Source organism: Petromyzon marinus, chromosome 28, assembly GCF_048934315.1.
Source record: "Petromyzon marinus isolate PM22_M1 ecotype Great Lakes invasive population chromosome 28, UKy_Petmar_22M1.pri1.0, whole genome shotgun sequence".
Lineage (NCBI taxonomy): Eukaryota > Metazoa > Chordata > Hyperoartia > Petromyzontiformes > Petromyzontidae > Petromyzon > Petromyzon marinus.
In genome coordinates, this window is record NC_133694.1 from 4,145,030 (window position 1) to 4,164,875 (window position 19,846).

At 48.5% G+C, this 19,846-nt stretch overlaps 2 protein-coding genes across 2 annotated transcripts in view; one reads left to right on the top strand and one right to left on the bottom strand.

Moving 5' to 3' along the window:
- Positions 1-5,311: 5,311 nt before the first annotated feature.
- Positions 5,312-11,270, top strand: LOC116946930 (trypsin-like). The gene is made up of 5 exons (XM_032962214.2): positions 5,312-5,420; positions 8,172-8,349; positions 9,488-9,629; positions 10,140-10,397; positions 10,950-11,270. Exons 1-5 carry the CDS (start codon positions 5,378-5,380, stop codon positions 11,130-11,132), a joined length of 804 nt encoding a protein of 267 aa, XP_032818105.2. The 5' UTR covers positions 5,312-5,377; the 3' UTR covers positions 11,133-11,270.
- A 585-nt stretch (positions 11,271-11,855) lies between these two features.
- The window catches only part of LOC116946924 (complement factor B-like), a 29,050-nt gene continuing 21,059 nt past the window's right edge, over positions 11,856-19,846 (bottom strand). Inside the window, exons 12-18 of the mRNA XM_032962204.2 lie at positions 19,354-19,501; positions 18,720-18,882; positions 16,806-16,897; positions 15,540-15,655; positions 14,835-14,955; positions 13,890-13,939; positions 11,856-12,784 (exon numbers count right to left, since the gene is read on the bottom strand). Of these exons, the coding sequence (XP_032818095.1) occupies positions 12,653-12,784; positions 13,890-13,939; positions 14,835-14,955; positions 15,540-15,655; positions 16,806-16,897; positions 18,720-18,882; positions 19,354-19,501 (822 nt within the window). The 3' untranslated portion in view covers positions 11,856-12,652. The remainder of the gene's footprint in view (positions 12,785-13,889; positions 13,940-14,834; positions 14,956-15,539; positions 15,656-16,805; positions 16,898-18,719; positions 18,883-19,353; positions 19,502-19,846) is intronic.

The following is a 19,846-nucleotide window of genomic DNA, read 5'->3' on the forward strand; positions in this document are numbered from 1 at the left end:
GACACGTGTGTGACTACTGGACTAGTGTGAAACTACTGGACTAGTGTGAGACTACTGGACACGTGTGAGACTATTGGACATGTGTGAGACTACTGGACACGTGTGAGACTACTGGACACGTGTGAGGCTACTGGACACGTGTGAGACTACTGGACACGTGTGAGACTATTGGACATGTGTGAGACTACTGGACATGTGTGAGACTACAGGACACGTGTGAGACTACTGGACACGTGTGAGACTACTGGACACGTGTGAGACCTACTGGACACGTGTGAGACTACTGGACACGTGTGAGAACTACTGGACACGTGTGAGACTACTGGACACGTGTGAGACTACTGGACACGTGTGAGAACTACTGGACACGTGCGAGGCTACTGGACATGTGTGAGACTACTGGACACGTGTGAGTCTACTGGACTAGTGTGAGACTACGGGACATGTGTTAGACTACTGGACATGTGTGAGACTACTGGACTAGTGTGAGACTACTGGACTAGTGTGAGACTACTGGACACGTGTGTGACTACTGGACTAGTGTGAAACTACTGGACTAGTGTGAGACTACTGGACACGTGTGAGACTATTGGACATGTGTGAGACTACTGGACACGTGTGAGACTACTGGACACGTGTGAGGCTACTGGACACGTGTGAGACTACTGGACACGTGTGAGGCTATTGGACATGTGTGAGACTACTGGACATGTGTGAGACTACAGGACATGTGTGAGACTACTGGACACGTGTGAGACTACTGGACACGTGTGAGACTACAGGACATGTGTGAGACTACTGGACACGTGTGAGGCTACTGGACATGTGTGAGACTACTGGACATGTGTGAGACTACAGGACATTTGTGAGACTACTGGACATGTGTGAGACTACAGGACACGTGTGAGACTACAGGACACGTGTGAGGCTACTGGACACGTGTGAGACTACTGGATATGTGTGAGACTACTGGACACGTGTGAGACTACTGGACACGTGTGAGTCTACTGGACACGTGTGAGGCTACTGGACACGTGTGAGACTACTGGACATGTGTGACACTACTGGACACGTGTGACACTACAGGACACGTGTGAGACAACGGGACATGTGTTAGACTACTAGACACGTGTGAGACTACAGGACATGTGTGAGACTACTGGACATGTGTGAGACTACAGGACATGTGTAACACTACAGGACACGTGTGAGACTACTGGACATGTGTGAGACTACTGGACATGTGTGAGACTACTGGACATGTGTGAGACTACTGGACACGTGTGACACTACAGAACATGTGTGAGACTACTGGATACGTATGAGACTACAGGACATTTGTGAGACTACAGGACATGTGTGAGATTACAGGACACGTGTGAGACTACTGGACATGTGTGAGACTACTGGACACATGTGAGTCTATTGGATATGTGTGAGACTACAGGACATGTGTGAGATTACAGGACACGTGTGACACTACAGGACATGTGCGAGTCTACTGGACATGTGTGGGACTACAGGACACGTGTGAGACTACTGGACACGTGTGACACTACGGGACATGTGTGAGTCTACTGGACATGTGTGAGATTACAGGACATGTGTGAGACTACTGGACATGTGTGAGACTACAGGACATGTGTGACACTACAGGACATGTGTGAGACTACTGGACATGTGCGAGACTACTGGACACGTGTGATATTTACTGGATATGTTTGAAACTACAGGACATGTGTGAGATTACAGGACACGTGTGAGACTACTGGACATGTGTGGGACAACTGGACACGTGTGAGACTACGGGACACGTGTGAGACTACAGGACATGTGTGAGATTACAGGACATGTGTCAGACTACTGGAAATGTGCGAGCCTACTGGACATGTGTGAAACTACAGGACATGTGTGAGTCTACTGGACACGTGTGACACTACAGGACATGTGTGAGATTACTGGACACGTGTGAGACTACAGGGCATGTGTGAGACTACTGGACATGTGTGAGACTACAGGACATTTGTGAGACTACTGGACATGTGTGAGGCTACAGGACACGTGTGAGACTACAGGACACGAGTGAGTCTACTGGACACGTGTGAGACTACTGGACATGTGTGAGACTACTGGACACGTGTGAGACTACTGGACACGTGTGAGTCTACTGGACACGTGTGAGGCTACTGGACACGTGTGAGGCTACAGGGCATGTGTGAGACTACTGGACATGTGTGAGACTACAGGACATTTGTGAGACTACTGGACATGTGTGAGACTACAGGACACGTGTGAGACTACAGGACACGTGTGAGTCTACTGGACACGTGTGAGACTACTGGACACGTGTGAGACTACTGGACACGTGTGAGTCTACTGGACACGTGTGAGGCTACTGGACACGTGTGAGACTACTGGACATGTGTGAGACTACAGGACATGTGTAACACTACGGGACACGTGTGAGCCTACAGGATACGTGTGAGACTACTGGACATGTGTGAGACTACTGGACATGTGTGAGACTACTGGACATGTGTGAGACTACAGAACATGTGTGAGACTACTGGATACGTGTGAGTCTACAGGACATTTGTGAGACTACAGGACATGTGTGAGATTACAGGACACGTGTGAGACCACTGGACATGTGTGAGACTACTGGACACATGTGAGACTATTGGATATGTGCGAGTCTACTGGACATGTGTGGGACTACAGGACACGTGTGAGACTACTGGACACGTGTGACACTACGGGACATGTGTGAGTCTACTGGACATGTGTGAGACTACAGGACATGTGTGACACTACAGGACATGTGTGAGACTACTGGACATGTGCGAGACTACTGGACACGTGTGATATTTACTGGATATGTTTGAGACTACAGGACATGTGTGAGATTACAGGACACGTGTGAGCCTACTGGACATGTGTGGGACAACTGGACACGTGTGAGACTACGGGACACGTGTGAGACTACAGGACATGTGTGAGATTACAGGACATGTGTCAGACTACTGGAAATGTGCGAGCCTACTGGACATGTGTGAAACTACAGGACATGTGTGAGTCTACTGGACACGTGTGACACTACAGGACATGTGTGAGACTACTGGACACGTGTGAGACTACAGGGCATGTGTGAGATTACAGGACACGTGTGAGACTACTGGACATGTGTGAGTCTACTGGACATGTGTGAGATTACAGGACACGTGTGACAGTACAGGACATGTGTGAGATTACAGGACACGTGTGAGACTACTGGATATGTGTGAGATTACAGGACACGTGTGAGACTACTGGATATGTGTGAGACTACAGGACATGTGTGAGATTGCAGGACACGTGTGACACTACAGGACATGTGTGAGACTGCTGGACATGTGTGAGGCTACTGGACACGTGTGAGACTACTGGACACGTGTGACACTACGGGACATGTGTGAGCCTACTGGACATGTGTGAGATTACAGGACATGTGTAAACTACTGGACATGTGTGAGACTACAGGACATGTGTGACACTACAGGACATGTGTGAGACTACTGGACATGTGTGATATTTACTGGATATGTTTGAGACTACAGGACATGTGTGAGATTACAGGACACGTGTGAGACTACTGGACATGTGTGGGACAACTGGAAACGTGTGAGTCTACTGGACACGTGTGAGACTACAGGACATGTGTGAGATTACAGGACATGTGTCAGACTACTGGAAATGTGCGAGACTACTGGACATGTGTGAAACTACAGGACATGTGTGAGACTACTGGACACGTGTGAGACTACGGAACACATGTGAGACTACAGGACATGTGTTAGACTACAGGACATATGTGAGACTCCTGGACATGTGTGAGACTACTGGACACGTGTGAGACCACAGGACATGTGTGAGTCTACTGGACACGTGTGACACTACAGGACATGTGTGAGACTACTGGACACGTGTGAGACTACAGGGCATGTGTGAGATTACAGGACACGTGTGAGACTACTGGACATGTGTGAGTCTACTGGACACGTGTGAGACTACTGGATATGTGTGAGACTACAGGACATGTGTGAGATTACAGGACACGTGTGACACTACAGGACATGTGTGAGACTACTGGACATGTATGAGGCTACTGGACATGTGTGAGACTACTGGACATGTGTGAGACTATAGGAAATGTGTGAGTCTACAGGACTTAGGTGAAGTTTGACTTCTATATTTGGGGGGGGCAGGGGGGCGCTTTTCGCACGAGGAATCGCGGATGCATGTAATTAGTTAATTCACGTTTAATCTCATTTGTAAACGACTGAAAATAGATTAATAAAGGCATCCAGTTTGGGGGGGGGGGGCATTGCCCACCTCTCCGTACCGCCCCCCCCAACTCCGCTCCTGCTACTGGACATTTGTGAAAAAAGAGCTTCATAGCTGATCTGATTTCTTCCCGGATAAATACAGATTCTGAGTCTGAGTGTTGTACGGTGGTGGTTGAACACAGTGTGGACGAGTCGTCAACGTAGTGTGTGGTGGCGACTCTACGAGCGACTTTTCACGATAACCATGATAGTAGCGACACAGGAGTGACAAGGAGGCGACAGACCGCCCGTGAGCGAGTGGCTGGAGTGAACCCAATGTGTGCCGCATCATCAATCAATAGGACTGCTTCATTCTGAATTCTATCACGCACGGCGAGGTGGGAACATGGCTTATCTTCTAGCGTTGCGACTCGCGGTTTGATAACGGCACGAATGGTGTGCCTTCGCGCAGCTGTTATTGATGGTATGTTTGTATTAATCCAGCCAGCTAGTACTCACGTAACCACTCCTGTTTACGCACATTCACATACAACAATTAAACGTGCATGTTTTATTAACACCCCTACCACAGCCCCGATAATGCAGAAGTCGACACTTATTACTGGATCTGTCATCCGAATGATCGGCACTTCATACATATCAGCCCCTTATCAGTGCCCTACCTTATTACAGACCGATCCACACCTTATTGGTCAACGCGTGCCCTTATAAATCTCAACGTTTATCCTAGAAATTCCCAGCACAGGGGAGAAACACAAATAAATAGACACAAACGTATTTTTTGCCCATATGGAAACGGCAGCACGCCGTATGGACCTGAAAACTCAACATTCCCCGTACAAGAATACGGGGTAAACCGTATGGATTGATAGGTATGGCACTTTGAATCAATGCCGCCGGCTTGTGATTGGACAGAACGGCGTTCAGAGATCCCCCCACCACCACTCCTTACCCGCCCCACCCCCACCAGTTAAATAGGTGGCTACAGGAGGAGATTTAGCGTCACGTGTCCACAGGTGTGCACGTGATACTCGCGTATCTCCGGGTGTGCCATGGAGCTGATGATGTGTGTGATCATGGCGCTCGTGTCTGCAGGTAAGGTGTTTTGTTGTTTGCGGGACCTTGCGATTAATGTGTTGCCAATCGTGCGTACTGTGCCTCTACTGGCGCCTGCCGTATAAATGTGTAATTAAATTAAAGATGAGCATTTAGAAAAAATGTTACCAGGCAGGGTTCACTGAGCTACACAGCTCGTTTTGAGAAGCGACCTGGCCCCAGATGATAGCTCAACGAAGTGGCTTATCACGTGGACATTTATAGCAGCCCAAATACTCTGAAACGCGTGATGTTGATTCTGAACGTGGAGGGAAAAACCGGAGGACCCTGAGAAAAATCCACGCGACCACGGGGAGAGATACACGCAAACTCCAAATATACAGCAGGCATCAGGGTCGGGATCAAACCCACGATCCTCCTGCACACCAGGCGAGGGAGTTAACATCTCGCCACCGCGGCACCCCAATTGTTTTTCCACCTTTGTGTTGGACACTTTGGAAAGTAAAACAGATTCACGCAGTTTGGTTACACTTCAACTCGCTTGCTGTACTGCCGTTGTTGGCCTCCTCGCAGCGCGGCGGGGTTTGGTGCTCTCATGGTGGTCCGCTAACCCCTCGTTTCACGAGGCGAGGCTGGGTATGACAATCCCAGCCATTATGAAATCCATCAATGGATGAAGTTCTTTCCACCCCGTGTTGGTTATGGGTTTTTGTTGCTGTAACCATACTTCGCTACACCGCTGATCAGTGCGGTCGAGGGCTTCTCGCCATCCGATGTTAGAGCCGTGGCTGGGGAAGGGGGCTTGGGTGGTCCATGTTGGTAGACGCAGCGTGGTGAGCACTATCACCCCCATCATGCTCCGTAATCCCATACACCTTTAAAGCGAAGGGCGCAATTAGTGAATACAAAATTAAGTTAAAAACGATGGCCTGATCTCACGAGCGATGGGGGGCAGTTTGGAGCCAGCGTTGGGCATTCCAGATTTTCCATGGTGGCAGCAGTCCGGTCTACAGGACCGATCACTGTTAGAAAATAATTCCCATCCTTGTTCTTATTATCGTCATCATCACCACCACCATCTTATAAATCCACGATCTATCCACTGCACATGCCACGAATTAAATATTATCGCAGCGGCTTTTGGCGAGCCATGGAACAAAGATTGGTCACTGCGTCGCGCGTTCAGATGCGCTTCTGTGGTCGTCTGGAACGCTCTTCCTTAAGATATTAGGAAGCCATTTGAGCTATGGCACTTTTGAATAATCTAGATTTGTAAAATTGTTTTGTTAGAACTGCTTTGCTGTCTTTAGTTTGTTGTCCTTCCCCCGCACTTCTGATTTGCACGGTTGGTTACGTACGGTGCGAAATAATTTCAACATACACACGTACAAATACGCGTGCGGTTACGTGTACAGAATGCAACGTGAAGGATGATTGTGATGAGTGTTGCTGCTCCTTCGGCTTTCGCGTTCTTCTCCCCTGTTGTTATACTCGGTGAAGTCGTTCCTGCCCTCTCCTCTGCCTCCTCCGATAATAATCGTCATCTCTATTTCATAAGGCGACTTTCATTTTTGAAGTAACTCTCCCTCTCGTCCATGTTACTCTTCCCTTGCTCTCTCCCAATCTCTCGGCATCAACTTCCTCCTCCTAGCTTCACCAACTACCCGCGCTGTCCTTGACACGTGGCTCTCTTCACCACTTGCCCGCTCTTCTCTCTCCCCTCTTGCTGCTCCCAATTCTGTGCGATTCCTGTTCCTCCTGCTCTCTCTAACCCCACTCCTCCTGCTCATCTCTCCTCTCTCCCCTATCCTCGTATCTCTCTCCCTTCTTCCTCTCTTCTCGCTCCCTCTCCTGTGCCCTGCCGATCTTCTTCACCTCCCTACCATTATCTTCTCCCCCCTTTCCCCTGCCGTCTCTCTACCCCTTACGCCCCCCCCCCCCCATCGTCTTCCTCCTCTTCGCTTTCCTTTTTGTGCCCCCCTCTCCCTCCCCCACCCCCTCTCTCCCTCCCCCACCCCCCCTCTCCCTCCCCCACCCCCCCTCTCCCTCCCCCACCCCCCCTCTCCCTCCCCCACCCCCCCTCTCCCTCCCCCACCCCCCCTCTCCCTCTCCCACCCTCCCTCTCCCTCTCCCACCCTCCCTCTCCCTCCCCCTCCCCCTCGATCTTCTCCCCCTATCTTTCACCCCCTCGCTCTCCGCCATCTCCCTACACTTTTGCCCACCCATACTCCCCTCGTATCTGCCTCTACGCCTGCCTCGCTCTTTCCCTCTCCCTTCGCTCCCTCCTCGCTCCCTCGCCTCTGTCTTATTTCCTCCCTGATTCTCCCCCCACCCCCCTCTCCGCCCCACTTCCACTCCCCCCTCCTTCCCTCCTCATCCTGGTGTTTCTTTCCTCCACACTCCTGCCTTCATCCTCTCCTCTCACGTGTATCTATGTCGATGATTTGGCTGTACATTTTCACGTGATAAGCCACTTCGTTTGGCTATCGTTTGTGGCCAGGTCGCTTCTGAAAATGAAGCGAATAGCCCAGTGGGGCCTTACCTGGTAAAACAAAAAGTTTTGTTTTAATTTTCATTGTTTTAATAATTCTCTTACCTCTCTTATACTTTGCATTCTGGACATCTGTCAAAAAGAGCTTCATAGCTTCATCGGATTTCTCCTCCAGCACAAATGAATATTCTGATTCTGATTTTGAACTTCCTTCGCGCGCCGCACGTAGCCAACCGTGCTGATCGGAAATCTCCCCCCCCCCTCTCTATCGTCCACCCCCCCTCCCTCCCCTCCCTCAGCTGGCTGCTCGGCAAGGAGTCCCGTGGTGCGCCCCGCGAGCCGCATCGTGGGGGGCTTTGAGGTGGTCCCGCATTCGCTGCCCTTCCAGGTGTCGCTCCTCTACCGGGGGTCCCACATATGCGGAGGAGCACTCATCGCGCCCTCCTGGGTCCTGACCGCCGCACACTGCTACAAGGAGTACACCACCCCCCCCCTCCCCCTCTCTCTCCCCTCTCTCTCTCTGTCTCTCTAAATCGTCTCAAGCACGCCTTTAAATCCGCGTGACTTTTGTGTGGCGAGGGGGAGCGGCGGTGCAAGGGTTTTAGCTCGCAGTGCCCCGAAGCCCGGCGACCCGGGTTCGAGTCCCGCTCGCGGCCAACACCGGCGACGATTATCTGAACCGATCCTGGGACTCCTCGAGGTCGATTCGGCCTCAAATGGCTACCTGGTGGCGATATGTAAAATATCGATATGTAAAATATCGCCACCAGGTTTGAATTCGACTGATATTGCTTGCACAGTCATCTCTGCAAACGGTCGCTTGCAAAGAGACACGGACATTCAAGCGACCTGCTCAGCGATTTGTAAAGACATGGATTATGAACTATGATTTGCTCGTTTCAATCCTCGTGTGGGTGGGTTTGGTGGAGCTAACCAGTTATTTTTTATAGTATAATAGCGTGTCGAACTAGGACCCATATGGTAAAGGGAGAGTGACGTCCTTGCCTGGTAACATCTGGGGGCTCGCCAGCATTGATTCCGGCAAGCCCCGGCTCTGTTGCTGATCCAGACCCTGCATGTCGAAACCGGTCTGGGGCTTTCTTGCACTGAATTAAAACGCTGCTGATGAGACCCTGCATGTCGAAACCGGTCCGGGGCTTTCTTGCACTGAATTAAAACGCTGCTAATGAGACCCTGCATGTCGAAACCAGTCCGGGGCTTTCTTGCACTTAATTAAAACGCTGCTGATGAGACCCTGCATGTCGAAACCGGCCCAGGGATTTCTTGCACTGAAAACGCTGCTGAGATTGCACACTCCCAGAAGGCCGTACGGCCAATGTTTTGAGTAAGAAATACTTCAATATTTTAATGTGGCGAGACGTACGAAGACCTTTTTCCCGCTTGCCTATTGTTATCCGGAACAAACAAAAAAAATTCGCTGGGCGTTGTTTCTGCCAAACTGCTCGTTCAGATGTGGACAAAGCTGTTGCCAGGCGATTTTCAACAGCGAATTTGATTTGGCGCAGACCCCCATCTCTCGGGTGTGGAACCCGGCGTGCAGGTTTAGTTGAGCCCTTTTGCTCCTCCCCCTGCCCTCTCTTCCTCTGCCAATCAGCGTGAACCAGCTGAAGGTGGCGCTGGGCGTGCACAGGCGCTCGGAGCACGAGAGCACGGAGCAGGTGCGGTTCGTGAACCTGGCGGTGAAGCATCAGGCCTACAACGAGGTCACCATGGACAACGACCTCTTGCTGCTCAAGGTGCCTCGCGCGTGCGGAGGCTTCGGTGGAGGACGCTTGCGCGGGCGCTGCCTTTCTTTGTGGTACTCGGTAAACGTGCCGACGTTGGGCCAACGTTGGTATGTGGTTTGTTGCCGTTGTTGGAGCAACGTGCTGGGTAGCCCCGCAGCACATGTGCCGTCGCCGCCTCGGATCCACGATGCCATAATCCATCTCACTCCCGCGAAGTGCCCGGTATTTCCTCGTTCCATCTCTGTGGCAGGCCTCGGTCCATCTCTGTGATGGGCCCTCTTTCTGGACACGCTCACCCTCCCTTTGGCTGCCATTCCGTCCCAAACCAGCCACACGTTCGAGCGCTCTCCCCCTTCTGTACACTTAACTGCTCCAGCAGTGACGTGATGCTTGCAGGGCTCCACCTTTTACCTCTTATATATTTTTAAATCCTGAACGAGACACTTGTTCTCACCCCCCCCCGCCCCGCCCTGCCACCAACCCCCATCACTCCCTGTCCACCTTCCCACCCCCCCGCAGCTCAAAAGCCCGGCACAGGTGACGAGGGGCGTGGTGGGGCTGGTGGCCCTCTCTGAGAGGGCCGTGGCCCCGGGCACGTCGTGCTTTGTGTCTGGCTGGGGCATAACGGCTGAGGGAATCGACGTCCTGTCCGACCAGCTCATGGCCGTCGCCGTGCCTATTGTGGAGCAGAGGGTGTGCAGTTCCTACTACAGCGGGCAGGTCACCGACGGCATGCTGTGCGCCGGCATGGAAGAGGGTGGCAAGGACTCGTGCCAGGTGCGCCCGCCCGTGCGTCTGCGTTAGCGGGGTACTGGCAGCGTAGCACGGTTGGCCACGTACGGTGCGAAAGAGGTTCAACATACATACAAGCCTGCCGAACCCCACCACCACTCCCCTTATGAGTTCGGTTCCTGCTTGCGGTCAACACCGGCAATTCATATCTGCATTGGTCCTGAGCCTCTCTCCTAGGTCAACTCTGACTCGGATCAATACCCGGTGTGATGTGTAAACGTTGCCACGAGGGAGACGAAGGCGGCCGGCCTTCATAGGTACTTGCAGCACTTTCCCCAGCAGCCTATTAAGGTTATACGGTGGATCTTTGTCTTTGTGCGAGTTCGCCTGCCGTAGGTGCATATTTTACCCGTAGCATTTGCACGAATGGGATTAAAAAAAAAACGATTCTTCCGCGACACCATGTACGCATCCTGAGCGTAATAATCGATGCGAGTGGACGCATCGTTACACTCCACCCCTTGCCTTCCCTCATCCGTCGTTCCCCTGTGTGTGCGCGTCCCCTCTTACCCTGCGTTCACCCCTCTTCGAACTCAGGGTGATTCGGGGGGACCGTTGATATGCAACGACAAGCTCGTTGGGGTGGTGTCGTGGGGGGAGGGCTGCGCACGTCCACACTTCTTCGGGGTCTACGCCAACGTGTCGCGGTACGTCTCGTGGATCCGGAAGACGATGGCGACTGCCCGCGACTACCGGCCTTGTGACCACCGCCGCCCGTGACTTAACCGGCCTTGTGACGACCGCCGCCCGGGCACGTTGATATCGTCTCGTCCGTCATGCTTCGGTCATTCGCGGGCAGTTGGCCAGTCGCGCTGTCATGGTCATTGTTGACTGAAAATAAAAAAAAATGCATATATATTTTGCTCGCGAAATATTTACGTTACTGGATTAGCAAAAATTAACACCGTCCTCCGCACCGGATCAACTTGGTGACCACGTGGGCCAGTGTGTCCCGTCTGTGCACGGTACTTTTGCCGTGCAATTTTTCCCTTGCACCATTTTGCAGCCCGGCGTCAGAACTTCTGTGGCGATGCTCGCTTACACTTGCACCGTGCCACGGTATTGGCCTCCTCGAAAAGCAAGAACAACTTCGGGAGGCATGAGGGGGAACCACAGACAAGCGGGGAAAGGCAGCCACGTTGTAAGCTAGCGCCAAATAACTCCCCCCCCCCCCCCCCCCCCCCCCAATTAGCCAATTAGTGGGTGTTTACATGTGGGAGGAAATAAACGTGTGTGGGAAGGAGCGACTCTATCCGATGCAGATGGAAGCGGTAGAGGCCACGCTTACTCCTACCGTCTGCTCCTGGCGAGCGAGGGTATTTCGCCACCTCGACGCCCACGGGAAGGGAGTATCACAACTTTTGCCCGATCTCCCAACCCTCGCTGCCTCCATACATCTGTGTGATCCAACTACAGTTTCCAGCGTGGGACATAACACAAGCACAGGACTTGTATTTTTTTTTAATTTTAAATCTAATTTATTGCGGTGTTTAGCCAACAAGTGGTATGATACATGTAAAAAAAAATCTGTTTCTATTAATTGCGCACGTGTTTTATTTAATTGTTGCGTGGATTAACGTAGATTTTTCCGTTGCATTCACAGCAGGGTTGGACCTTTTGGTTTTCCGGGGTCCCAGGAGGCCCTCCTCAATCAGCTCGGCTCGCTTGCTGGAGTCTCACTCGACAATATTCAATATTCCCTCGTTATTTACGAACTTGCTATCGGCGATTTTGGGCTATCCGCGAATCGCCCCTGGAATTCAACACGACTGCTGCATCGAGAGATAAAGTGATGAGAGAGAATGCGGTGAGAGATGAGGTCACGTAGTTAAAACATAATATTATGTTTTATTTTTATTATTTTAATTCCATTCTACGTGACTTTACCGAAAGAACCAAGAAGATGAATCCCTGCAGTCACGAAAGCTTCAAATCGAAAATGAGAGAGCCTATTTACGTATTTATTTAAGGTAACGCATTACAAAGTTAGGCTTTCGTGGTCCATTATCATCGTCTGCAAAATGTTTGATTCCCGAGCATCTACGCAAGATATCCCTCGCAAATAACGAGGGAATGGTGTATTTCATTGGCGTTATTGACTGGGCCTGACTCTTGCAATCTTACAAAGTCTAACCAACCCCAGACATCTGATGTCCTATAAATGCACGTTGTATATTAAGGCGTTAGAATCGGAGCAATGCGGGACATCTCAACGTGAACAATTAACATTTAAACAAATCTCAAACGTCACTAAAATTTAGATCGGGAATGTGTCTCTTCATCCACGGCATCATCTTTGCCACGTTCGTGTAAAAACTGCTCTTGACGTTCTTCCCACATTGCTGCGCCACTCCCCCAGCCACGATGCCAACCTGTTGTGGAACGAACACAACATCGGTTTAACACACAAGGGGCTTTCGTGAACAATATCATCCGGAGGTTTTTTTTTTATTTTTAGATTTGATCCCGTAGATATCAATGTGTCGTGCAACCTGCCACCACCCCGACATTGCCAATTAGAAAGATTTGTGGCTATCGAATTTGAGCCAAATGTGGCTGTCACCTGATGATGCTAGTTGCAATTACTGGTGGAAAGTTGTACTCGAATTGTAAATGTGTTTTTACTCTCCCACCACACCGGTGTGCTGTACTGGTAATGAATTGGCATGTTCTGTTTGTGACAAACTTTACTAATTGGCTGTGTCGGGTGGTGGCGGGTTTAATGACACATTTAAATGTATGCGATCTAACCCAAAAAAAGTTATGTAAACACAACCTTCTTCAGGACATTTTTCGCGGGCACCCCATAACGTCCTATGACGGTGAAGTGCGTTTGCTCCTCGACTTTGTTTAAAAAGAATACCAAAGTAATAATTAATATCCCATCCATTTCCTAACAGGCCTCCTAAATTCACCACTTGAACAGTACAAATGTGGTTTTCAGTTTCGTGTTCTTGAAAAAAAATACATTTTGAAAGATATTTCCAGCAGTTAGCCTTGATAGCAAATCGAGATGGTGTCATTGCAATAAAAAAACTGAAACTTCTCTTTTCCAAATGCATATTCAATTGCACCGTAACACCCAGGGTTAAATACTAAAGAACAGGGCTAATATATTAGTACTTGAATTTTTACTACACCCATAACTCAACATCTTTAAGGAATAATTTTTACCATGGGATTCCGCTCCCCCTGCCGTTCGGCTGGCAGCTGCCCCCACGTAGCAAGAGGCGACCACAATACTGGCCTGCAAGTGGGAATTAAGTGCCAGGAGCAGAGGTGATGTTGCTACTGGTTATTCCAATTAAGTAACTTGCAAGTATTTTTTTTTCTAATTGGGCAAATTTTGATCATGACGCAGGCACCACGTGACCTGCTGTTTTTTTTTCTATGTCACCGGATCTCTTAATGTCCATTGTAAAGCAGAGGGTGCCCCCTAAGACAAACCGGCAATGCCCAGGTGTGTTTTGAAATCACCTGTATCCATCTTCTGTTTTTTTGCAAAACAAGAGGGCCTCCGGAATCGCCTGCACACAACCGGAGTGGGTAGGGGGGGGGGGAATGGAGGCATTTATATTTCATGCTGTTGCCTTTTCCCTCCCCCCCATTTCATGGCAACTGTGCTGTTGGTGTCATGCTGCTAGACACGTCTGCTGAGACCTCGCGCAGAGTGATGCATCGTGCTTTTGGGGAATGATCTGTGGTAGGAGATGCCGCAACAACTAATTCAGAGATCTATTTCAGTGACTTTTGCTTCCGATGCTTGGGTATGTAAATGTTGAACTTCTTTCGCAGCGTACGTAGCCAATCGTGCTAATCAGAGGTGCGGGGGAAGGACCACAAACTAAACACAAAAAACAGTTCTATAGAAATTAGTGTTTAATCTAGATGATTTAAAAGTACATAGCTCCAGTGGCTTCCTAATATCGGAAGGAAGAGTGCTTCAGATGTCCGCACAAGAGCATTTGAAAGCGTTCGATACGGTGACCGCCTTTGTTCAATGGTTACCCCAAAGCCACTGCGAGGGATGACCGGAGTTCGTGTGATGGTTTCTGCTCCTTGGTGAGATCAGCAAGGTATTGTGGTTCATTTGTGGCAAGCACTTTGTGTGTAAAGAGTGCGACCTTTGGGATGATGAAGAGGAATGTTCTTCGCATGGTGGTCAAAACGAAAATTTCGGCGTGGACTTCAGAGGGCCTAAAACGTAGCTAAATGTGAAGACTAAAAAGAATGAATCTTAGGCTTTGCTTGCCTAAACAAATGCTGCTGAATAATATTGGTCTGGTAAGCCACATGGGCTGATGGACTTACAACAAAATCTAGTTCAAGTAATGTCGAGGGAAAAAAAACAGTAAAATGTACGAAAGTTTTTTTTTGTTTTTAACGAAAGCTCTGATGGCTTTAACACAGCCAAATGCATACCTCGGCACGTGTCTGATGTTGCGTTCCATGCACACAGCATGTTATCTGTTATGTGCTTCTCTGCTTTCTCTTCGGTGACGTTAAATCTGGCCATTATGTCTTTCAGGCACACTTCCTTTTTCTGGGAAACAAAGTACACGTGACATTCAAGAGGAATGCAACAATTTGCACTCCATTATAATTACGGGGATCCATACTCTTTGGCTCTTTCGGTAAAGTCGCGTAGGGGAGAAAATAAAATGAATCACGACGTTTCGGGCGCAACACAAGCGTCCATCAGGTGGGAAAATAACAGGGATTCCTCTACTTATGAACATTCGACTTACGAACTTGTAGACATACGAACAAACTTGCCCATATGTCCAGTTGCCTATTCGGACCGAGAGTCGTAAGTTCAACCGCCACGCAGTAGATGGCGGTGGCGGCATCTACATCTGCAGGAGATGATACGACGTTTAAAGCCATTCCCCGTGTTTGGAATCGTCAGGCGTAAATTTGACTTACGAACAAATCGACTTACGAACAGACCTCTGGAACCTAACTAGTTCGTAAGTAGAGGAGTCCCTGTGGACGATTTCTCACATTTCGACTATGAAACGTGGCTTTACTCTTCCACGCCGGCCAGACATCTCGGAAGAGGTAGGACTACCCACATTTGACCCCACCACACGCCACCTGCCGGTTGACCGCTTGGATGTCACTCACCGCATATTGCACGGTAGCTTGCTGAAGCTGCTGGGCGTGTTTTTTATCACCCTCCAGAAGGCCAAATCCTGTGACTGTAAGTGATGTATTTTTTTTGACATCGATGAGGTTTTTTCCTGAAATAAAACAAATGTAAACATCTAGAGAAGCAAGTAAAACAGCTACAAGACCAAACTGAACATTGACATCCGTGTTCAGTACAGCTTTGTACGCCTGTGAGACTTTGACGTTAACAAAAAAAAGACCGACAGAGATAAGATATTGGCACGCGAACTGTATTGCTACAGAAGGATGCTGCATCTCAGCTGGACCCAAGGAGTGATCGACGTAGAAGAAAAATGTTGCACATCGAAGCAGTTCCGGATTAAGCTGGTGCGCTAACCTTAAACACCCAGTCGTTAATAAAAAAAAAAGTTGAAGGCGGTATCGTACTATAGTAATAGAGCAAGTGCAGATTCGTTCAATCGGAATTGATAGCTTGAAAGCATTTAGCACGGGGCCCTTGAAAGTGCGGGGTTTGTAGCATGTGTAGCTACTTTTGCTACTACGATAATCCGACACTATAGAAGTCGACCTGATGCAGGCGTTGGTGAGACGGCAACTGGCATTATTTGAACACGTAGAATGAACAGGAAAATAAAAAAATTGCTTGCAAAAATGGAAGGAACCGGACAGAGAGCAATACCTAACAAAGGATGGCTTGACGACGTCATCAGAGATTGGTGTCAGAAAGATGTGGTCACTACTTGAGAATATCGGCACGAGACGAGAGGAAAGTTGAAACGGATAACGAAATGTGCAGTGGACACCGACGGGCGATCTGCGTATGGAACTAATGATGATGTTTCAAAATGTGGAGGTGAAAAAACAAGACAACGCGGAGAAAAATCGACACGACCCCGGGGGAGAATGTGAAAATGCCGAATATACAGGTGTCAGGGTCGGGATCGAACCCACGACCTCCTGCACACCAGATGGAAAAACTCAACTCAAAGCGGCTCTCATTCTATCTCGATTAAAAAAAGTTGCTAGCCGTCTGCTGTTTGATGAAGCTAATATCGTCGGCTGACGCTATAACAAACACCTCCAAGCACCCGGCAGCTTTAGACAATCGAGGTACAATGAGAACTGCTCCACTCAGCTCCTCAAGAACCTCCCTAGCGCGTGCAGCGAAATGTCCCGGGACGTTGCGCCGAACAGCGCCCGGTGCAACCCAGGAGCACGTCGGAGTGTTAATGGGTAATCATTGTTCATGGCAAGGCGTACCATGTATGTTGCAGAGCGTTGTCCAATCCTTATTTTCCGAATTGAGATCCAGGATCTCATTCGTTTCCTTTGTACATGGCAAGCAAACTGGCCTGTGTGAGAATGAAAGCGCGTTTTAGAATAACAGAAGTTCGTTGCGACACGGGAAAAACCTCGGAATGCCGTTGTCGGGGGCCACACGATGGGATTAGCCGTTGTTTGTGCTCGTTGTACGTCACAGGGGGTGCCGGTCACCACCTTGATGATGACGCGACAGCCAGCGATGTACCATGAGTCCCAAACACTGGCGCTCCCATCGTGCGCTACGAGCTGACGAACACGCACAACTGTGTGCAACTTATGAAATGGTATTTAGAGAGGGGAGGGGAGATATACAGGGTGCTTCAAAAACATGTTTACACTTCGGTGAATTTGCAACAATACCGCTAGTTCCATGTAAGTGTTAATATTTTACTTGAAGCACCCTCTATACGAGAAAAAATAATGATCACTGAATCTGCCGCCGTGAGAAAACGCGTTCCTCCTGCGTGACGACTGACGTGGACCCCTTTGATTGAATTACTGAGGCTTTCTGTATCTTGTTCGGGGTTTTGTGGAGTAAGCTCTCGAAACATCTTGAAACCTGAAGTGTACGTGAGATTGCTCGAGACCAGGGGGGGGGGGGTCGAGGCAACCTGCAGCTCAGGAGTCGCATGCGGTTCTTTAAGGACCGCTTCGTGACTCCAGACACCGTCATTGCAAAGTTAAAAACAACAAAACCCAAACACCCTCTTAATTATAATATACTTAAACGGCGAACGTCTCAAAGCCCAACAATGATTTGCAATGCGGCATTACAAATCACTGTTGCGTGTGCCGTTTTTAAAATAGCGATTGCAAAACAATTCTATGGTTCGACGTTATCCACACGCCTTGCGGCTCCTTAAACGTTTAGTTTGGTTTTACCGAATTCGAACAAATTGGCGCTCCTTGTTCATCTTTGGTTGCCAGACCCCTGCTCTAGACCGACCAAAAGTTGTACAACAACCCAAGCACTTCCCAAAGACACATTAATTTCCAGTTGCGATAGCTCACAACCCACCATGAATTGACCCCATAATTCATTCTGTTCCAAGTGTAACACGTTATTTGTCGATGCTGCATCGGCCGTGATGCACGGGCACAAGTAACAAACTTATCATTTGTCAATAACACCGTGGCCTTAAAAATAAACATGTGGTAATATTGTTGCGGGCAAGGACCCCTTCTTCCTAGCACCATAAAATCGAGAGTACAGATAGTGGATGACAGTTAAGTACTGCACTGTTCATCGTGCGGTCTGATGATAATTAAAATGTACAAACATTGTGACGAATAGTTTTAAATAGGAACGTGATTAGTTACCTTTTCGTAGAGAGAGTAATAACCAAATCCTTCAATGGTCACACGTGTATTACAACAAACTAATTTGTATTAAAAGTAAAAATTATAAAATGTTTCCGACACATTGCATTCTGGGTAACCCTGTTGCAGTGTGGTCTCTTTATCTAGTTAACACAAATTAAAATGTGCATAATCCGCAAGTAAAACGTTATTACACACTTCACACGCCTGCTGAACACGTTCCATGTGATGTAGAGAACGCTGATTCAAATGACGATACCTTCATATGTGTGCACGTGTGACTCAAGTAACGTAGAAAATGTTCATTCAAATGAATGTCCTCGCGTTTAACTTTGAGATAAGAAAAAGATGTATCATGGAGTATCGTGAGAATTAAACATTGGAACACCCAACGTTAGCGAATGTATACGATAGATTTGTACGAATGGCTAGAGAAGAGGCAAAGAGCTGAACCACGTGGGAAATGCAATAATGAGATTTCTGGCTTCGAAGAAGACAAGCAATATCTGTTTTTAATGACGAACTGCTTACCGATATGTATATCCAAATGTTATACGCTTGCTAAGTTTAATAAGGGCAATGTCATTATCCAGATTTTCGATTTGTACATGAGCGTCCGGGTTCCTGTTGTAGTCTTCGTGGATTATAATTTGTTTTGGAGATATTTTATCTCCTCCAAGTTTGTTACTTGATCCTAAAAACAAGACAGATGTATGCATTAATTCATGTGCACATTAACTTATGACAATTAGGATAAGGAGTTAACTTTATAGTGCTTACATGGCTCAGCAACACAATGTCTCACGACATCATATCAACCACGCCAATCCCTGCTGCACTTTGCAAGTTGGACACCCCCCCCCCCAGTGGCAGCTGTCCCTGTGCGACACAAAATGTGTACGCACGTCCACTTTGAAGCAGATGGCGTGTCTATGTTCAATACGTCTGCAGTATCCTATGTATGTTTAACGTCTTTGGCACCGTGCGTAGCCAACCGTGCTAAAAAGCAGAGGTGCAGGGGGGAAAGACAACAAACTAAACTAAACAAAAAACATTTACAAGGGTGACCGCTAGGCTAGAACTGCAATGCCCCTTGCAACAATAGGCCGTGTTGCCACCCGAAAGCCACGGTAATCCTGTGATGAAGGCTTTGCTTTGGCAGTACCTATCACAACGTCAATAGATCCCTTCCACCATTCGTCGTCAGTGATGGCGAATTCGTCGAAGCAATGGGCAGCCGTGAGGATCCACTGCTCGGCAATGATGGAACCTCCACAAAATGCTGGTTTTACGTGATCATTTGAGATGTGCACCTGAAAAGAAAAGTAAAATAATATGATTTGGTTCTTTTGGTAAAGTCACGTAGATAGAAAATAATAAATAATTTATAAAACCAATAATTCACGTCATCAGGCGCCTGATGACGTCCGCTTGTGTTGCGATCGAAAAATCGTGAGCTTTTTGTTTTTTGTTAATTATTTTTGAAATTGTATTATTTTTATTTTATTATTTTCCATCTACGTGACTTTACCGAAAGAACCAATGAATATGAATTCCTGCAGTCACGAAAGTTTTGAATCAAAATAAAATTACCAAGTAAACAAAAAGCAAATAAAATCGTCCAGTTGTATTGCTCGCCACGGCTAACATCAGTGGTT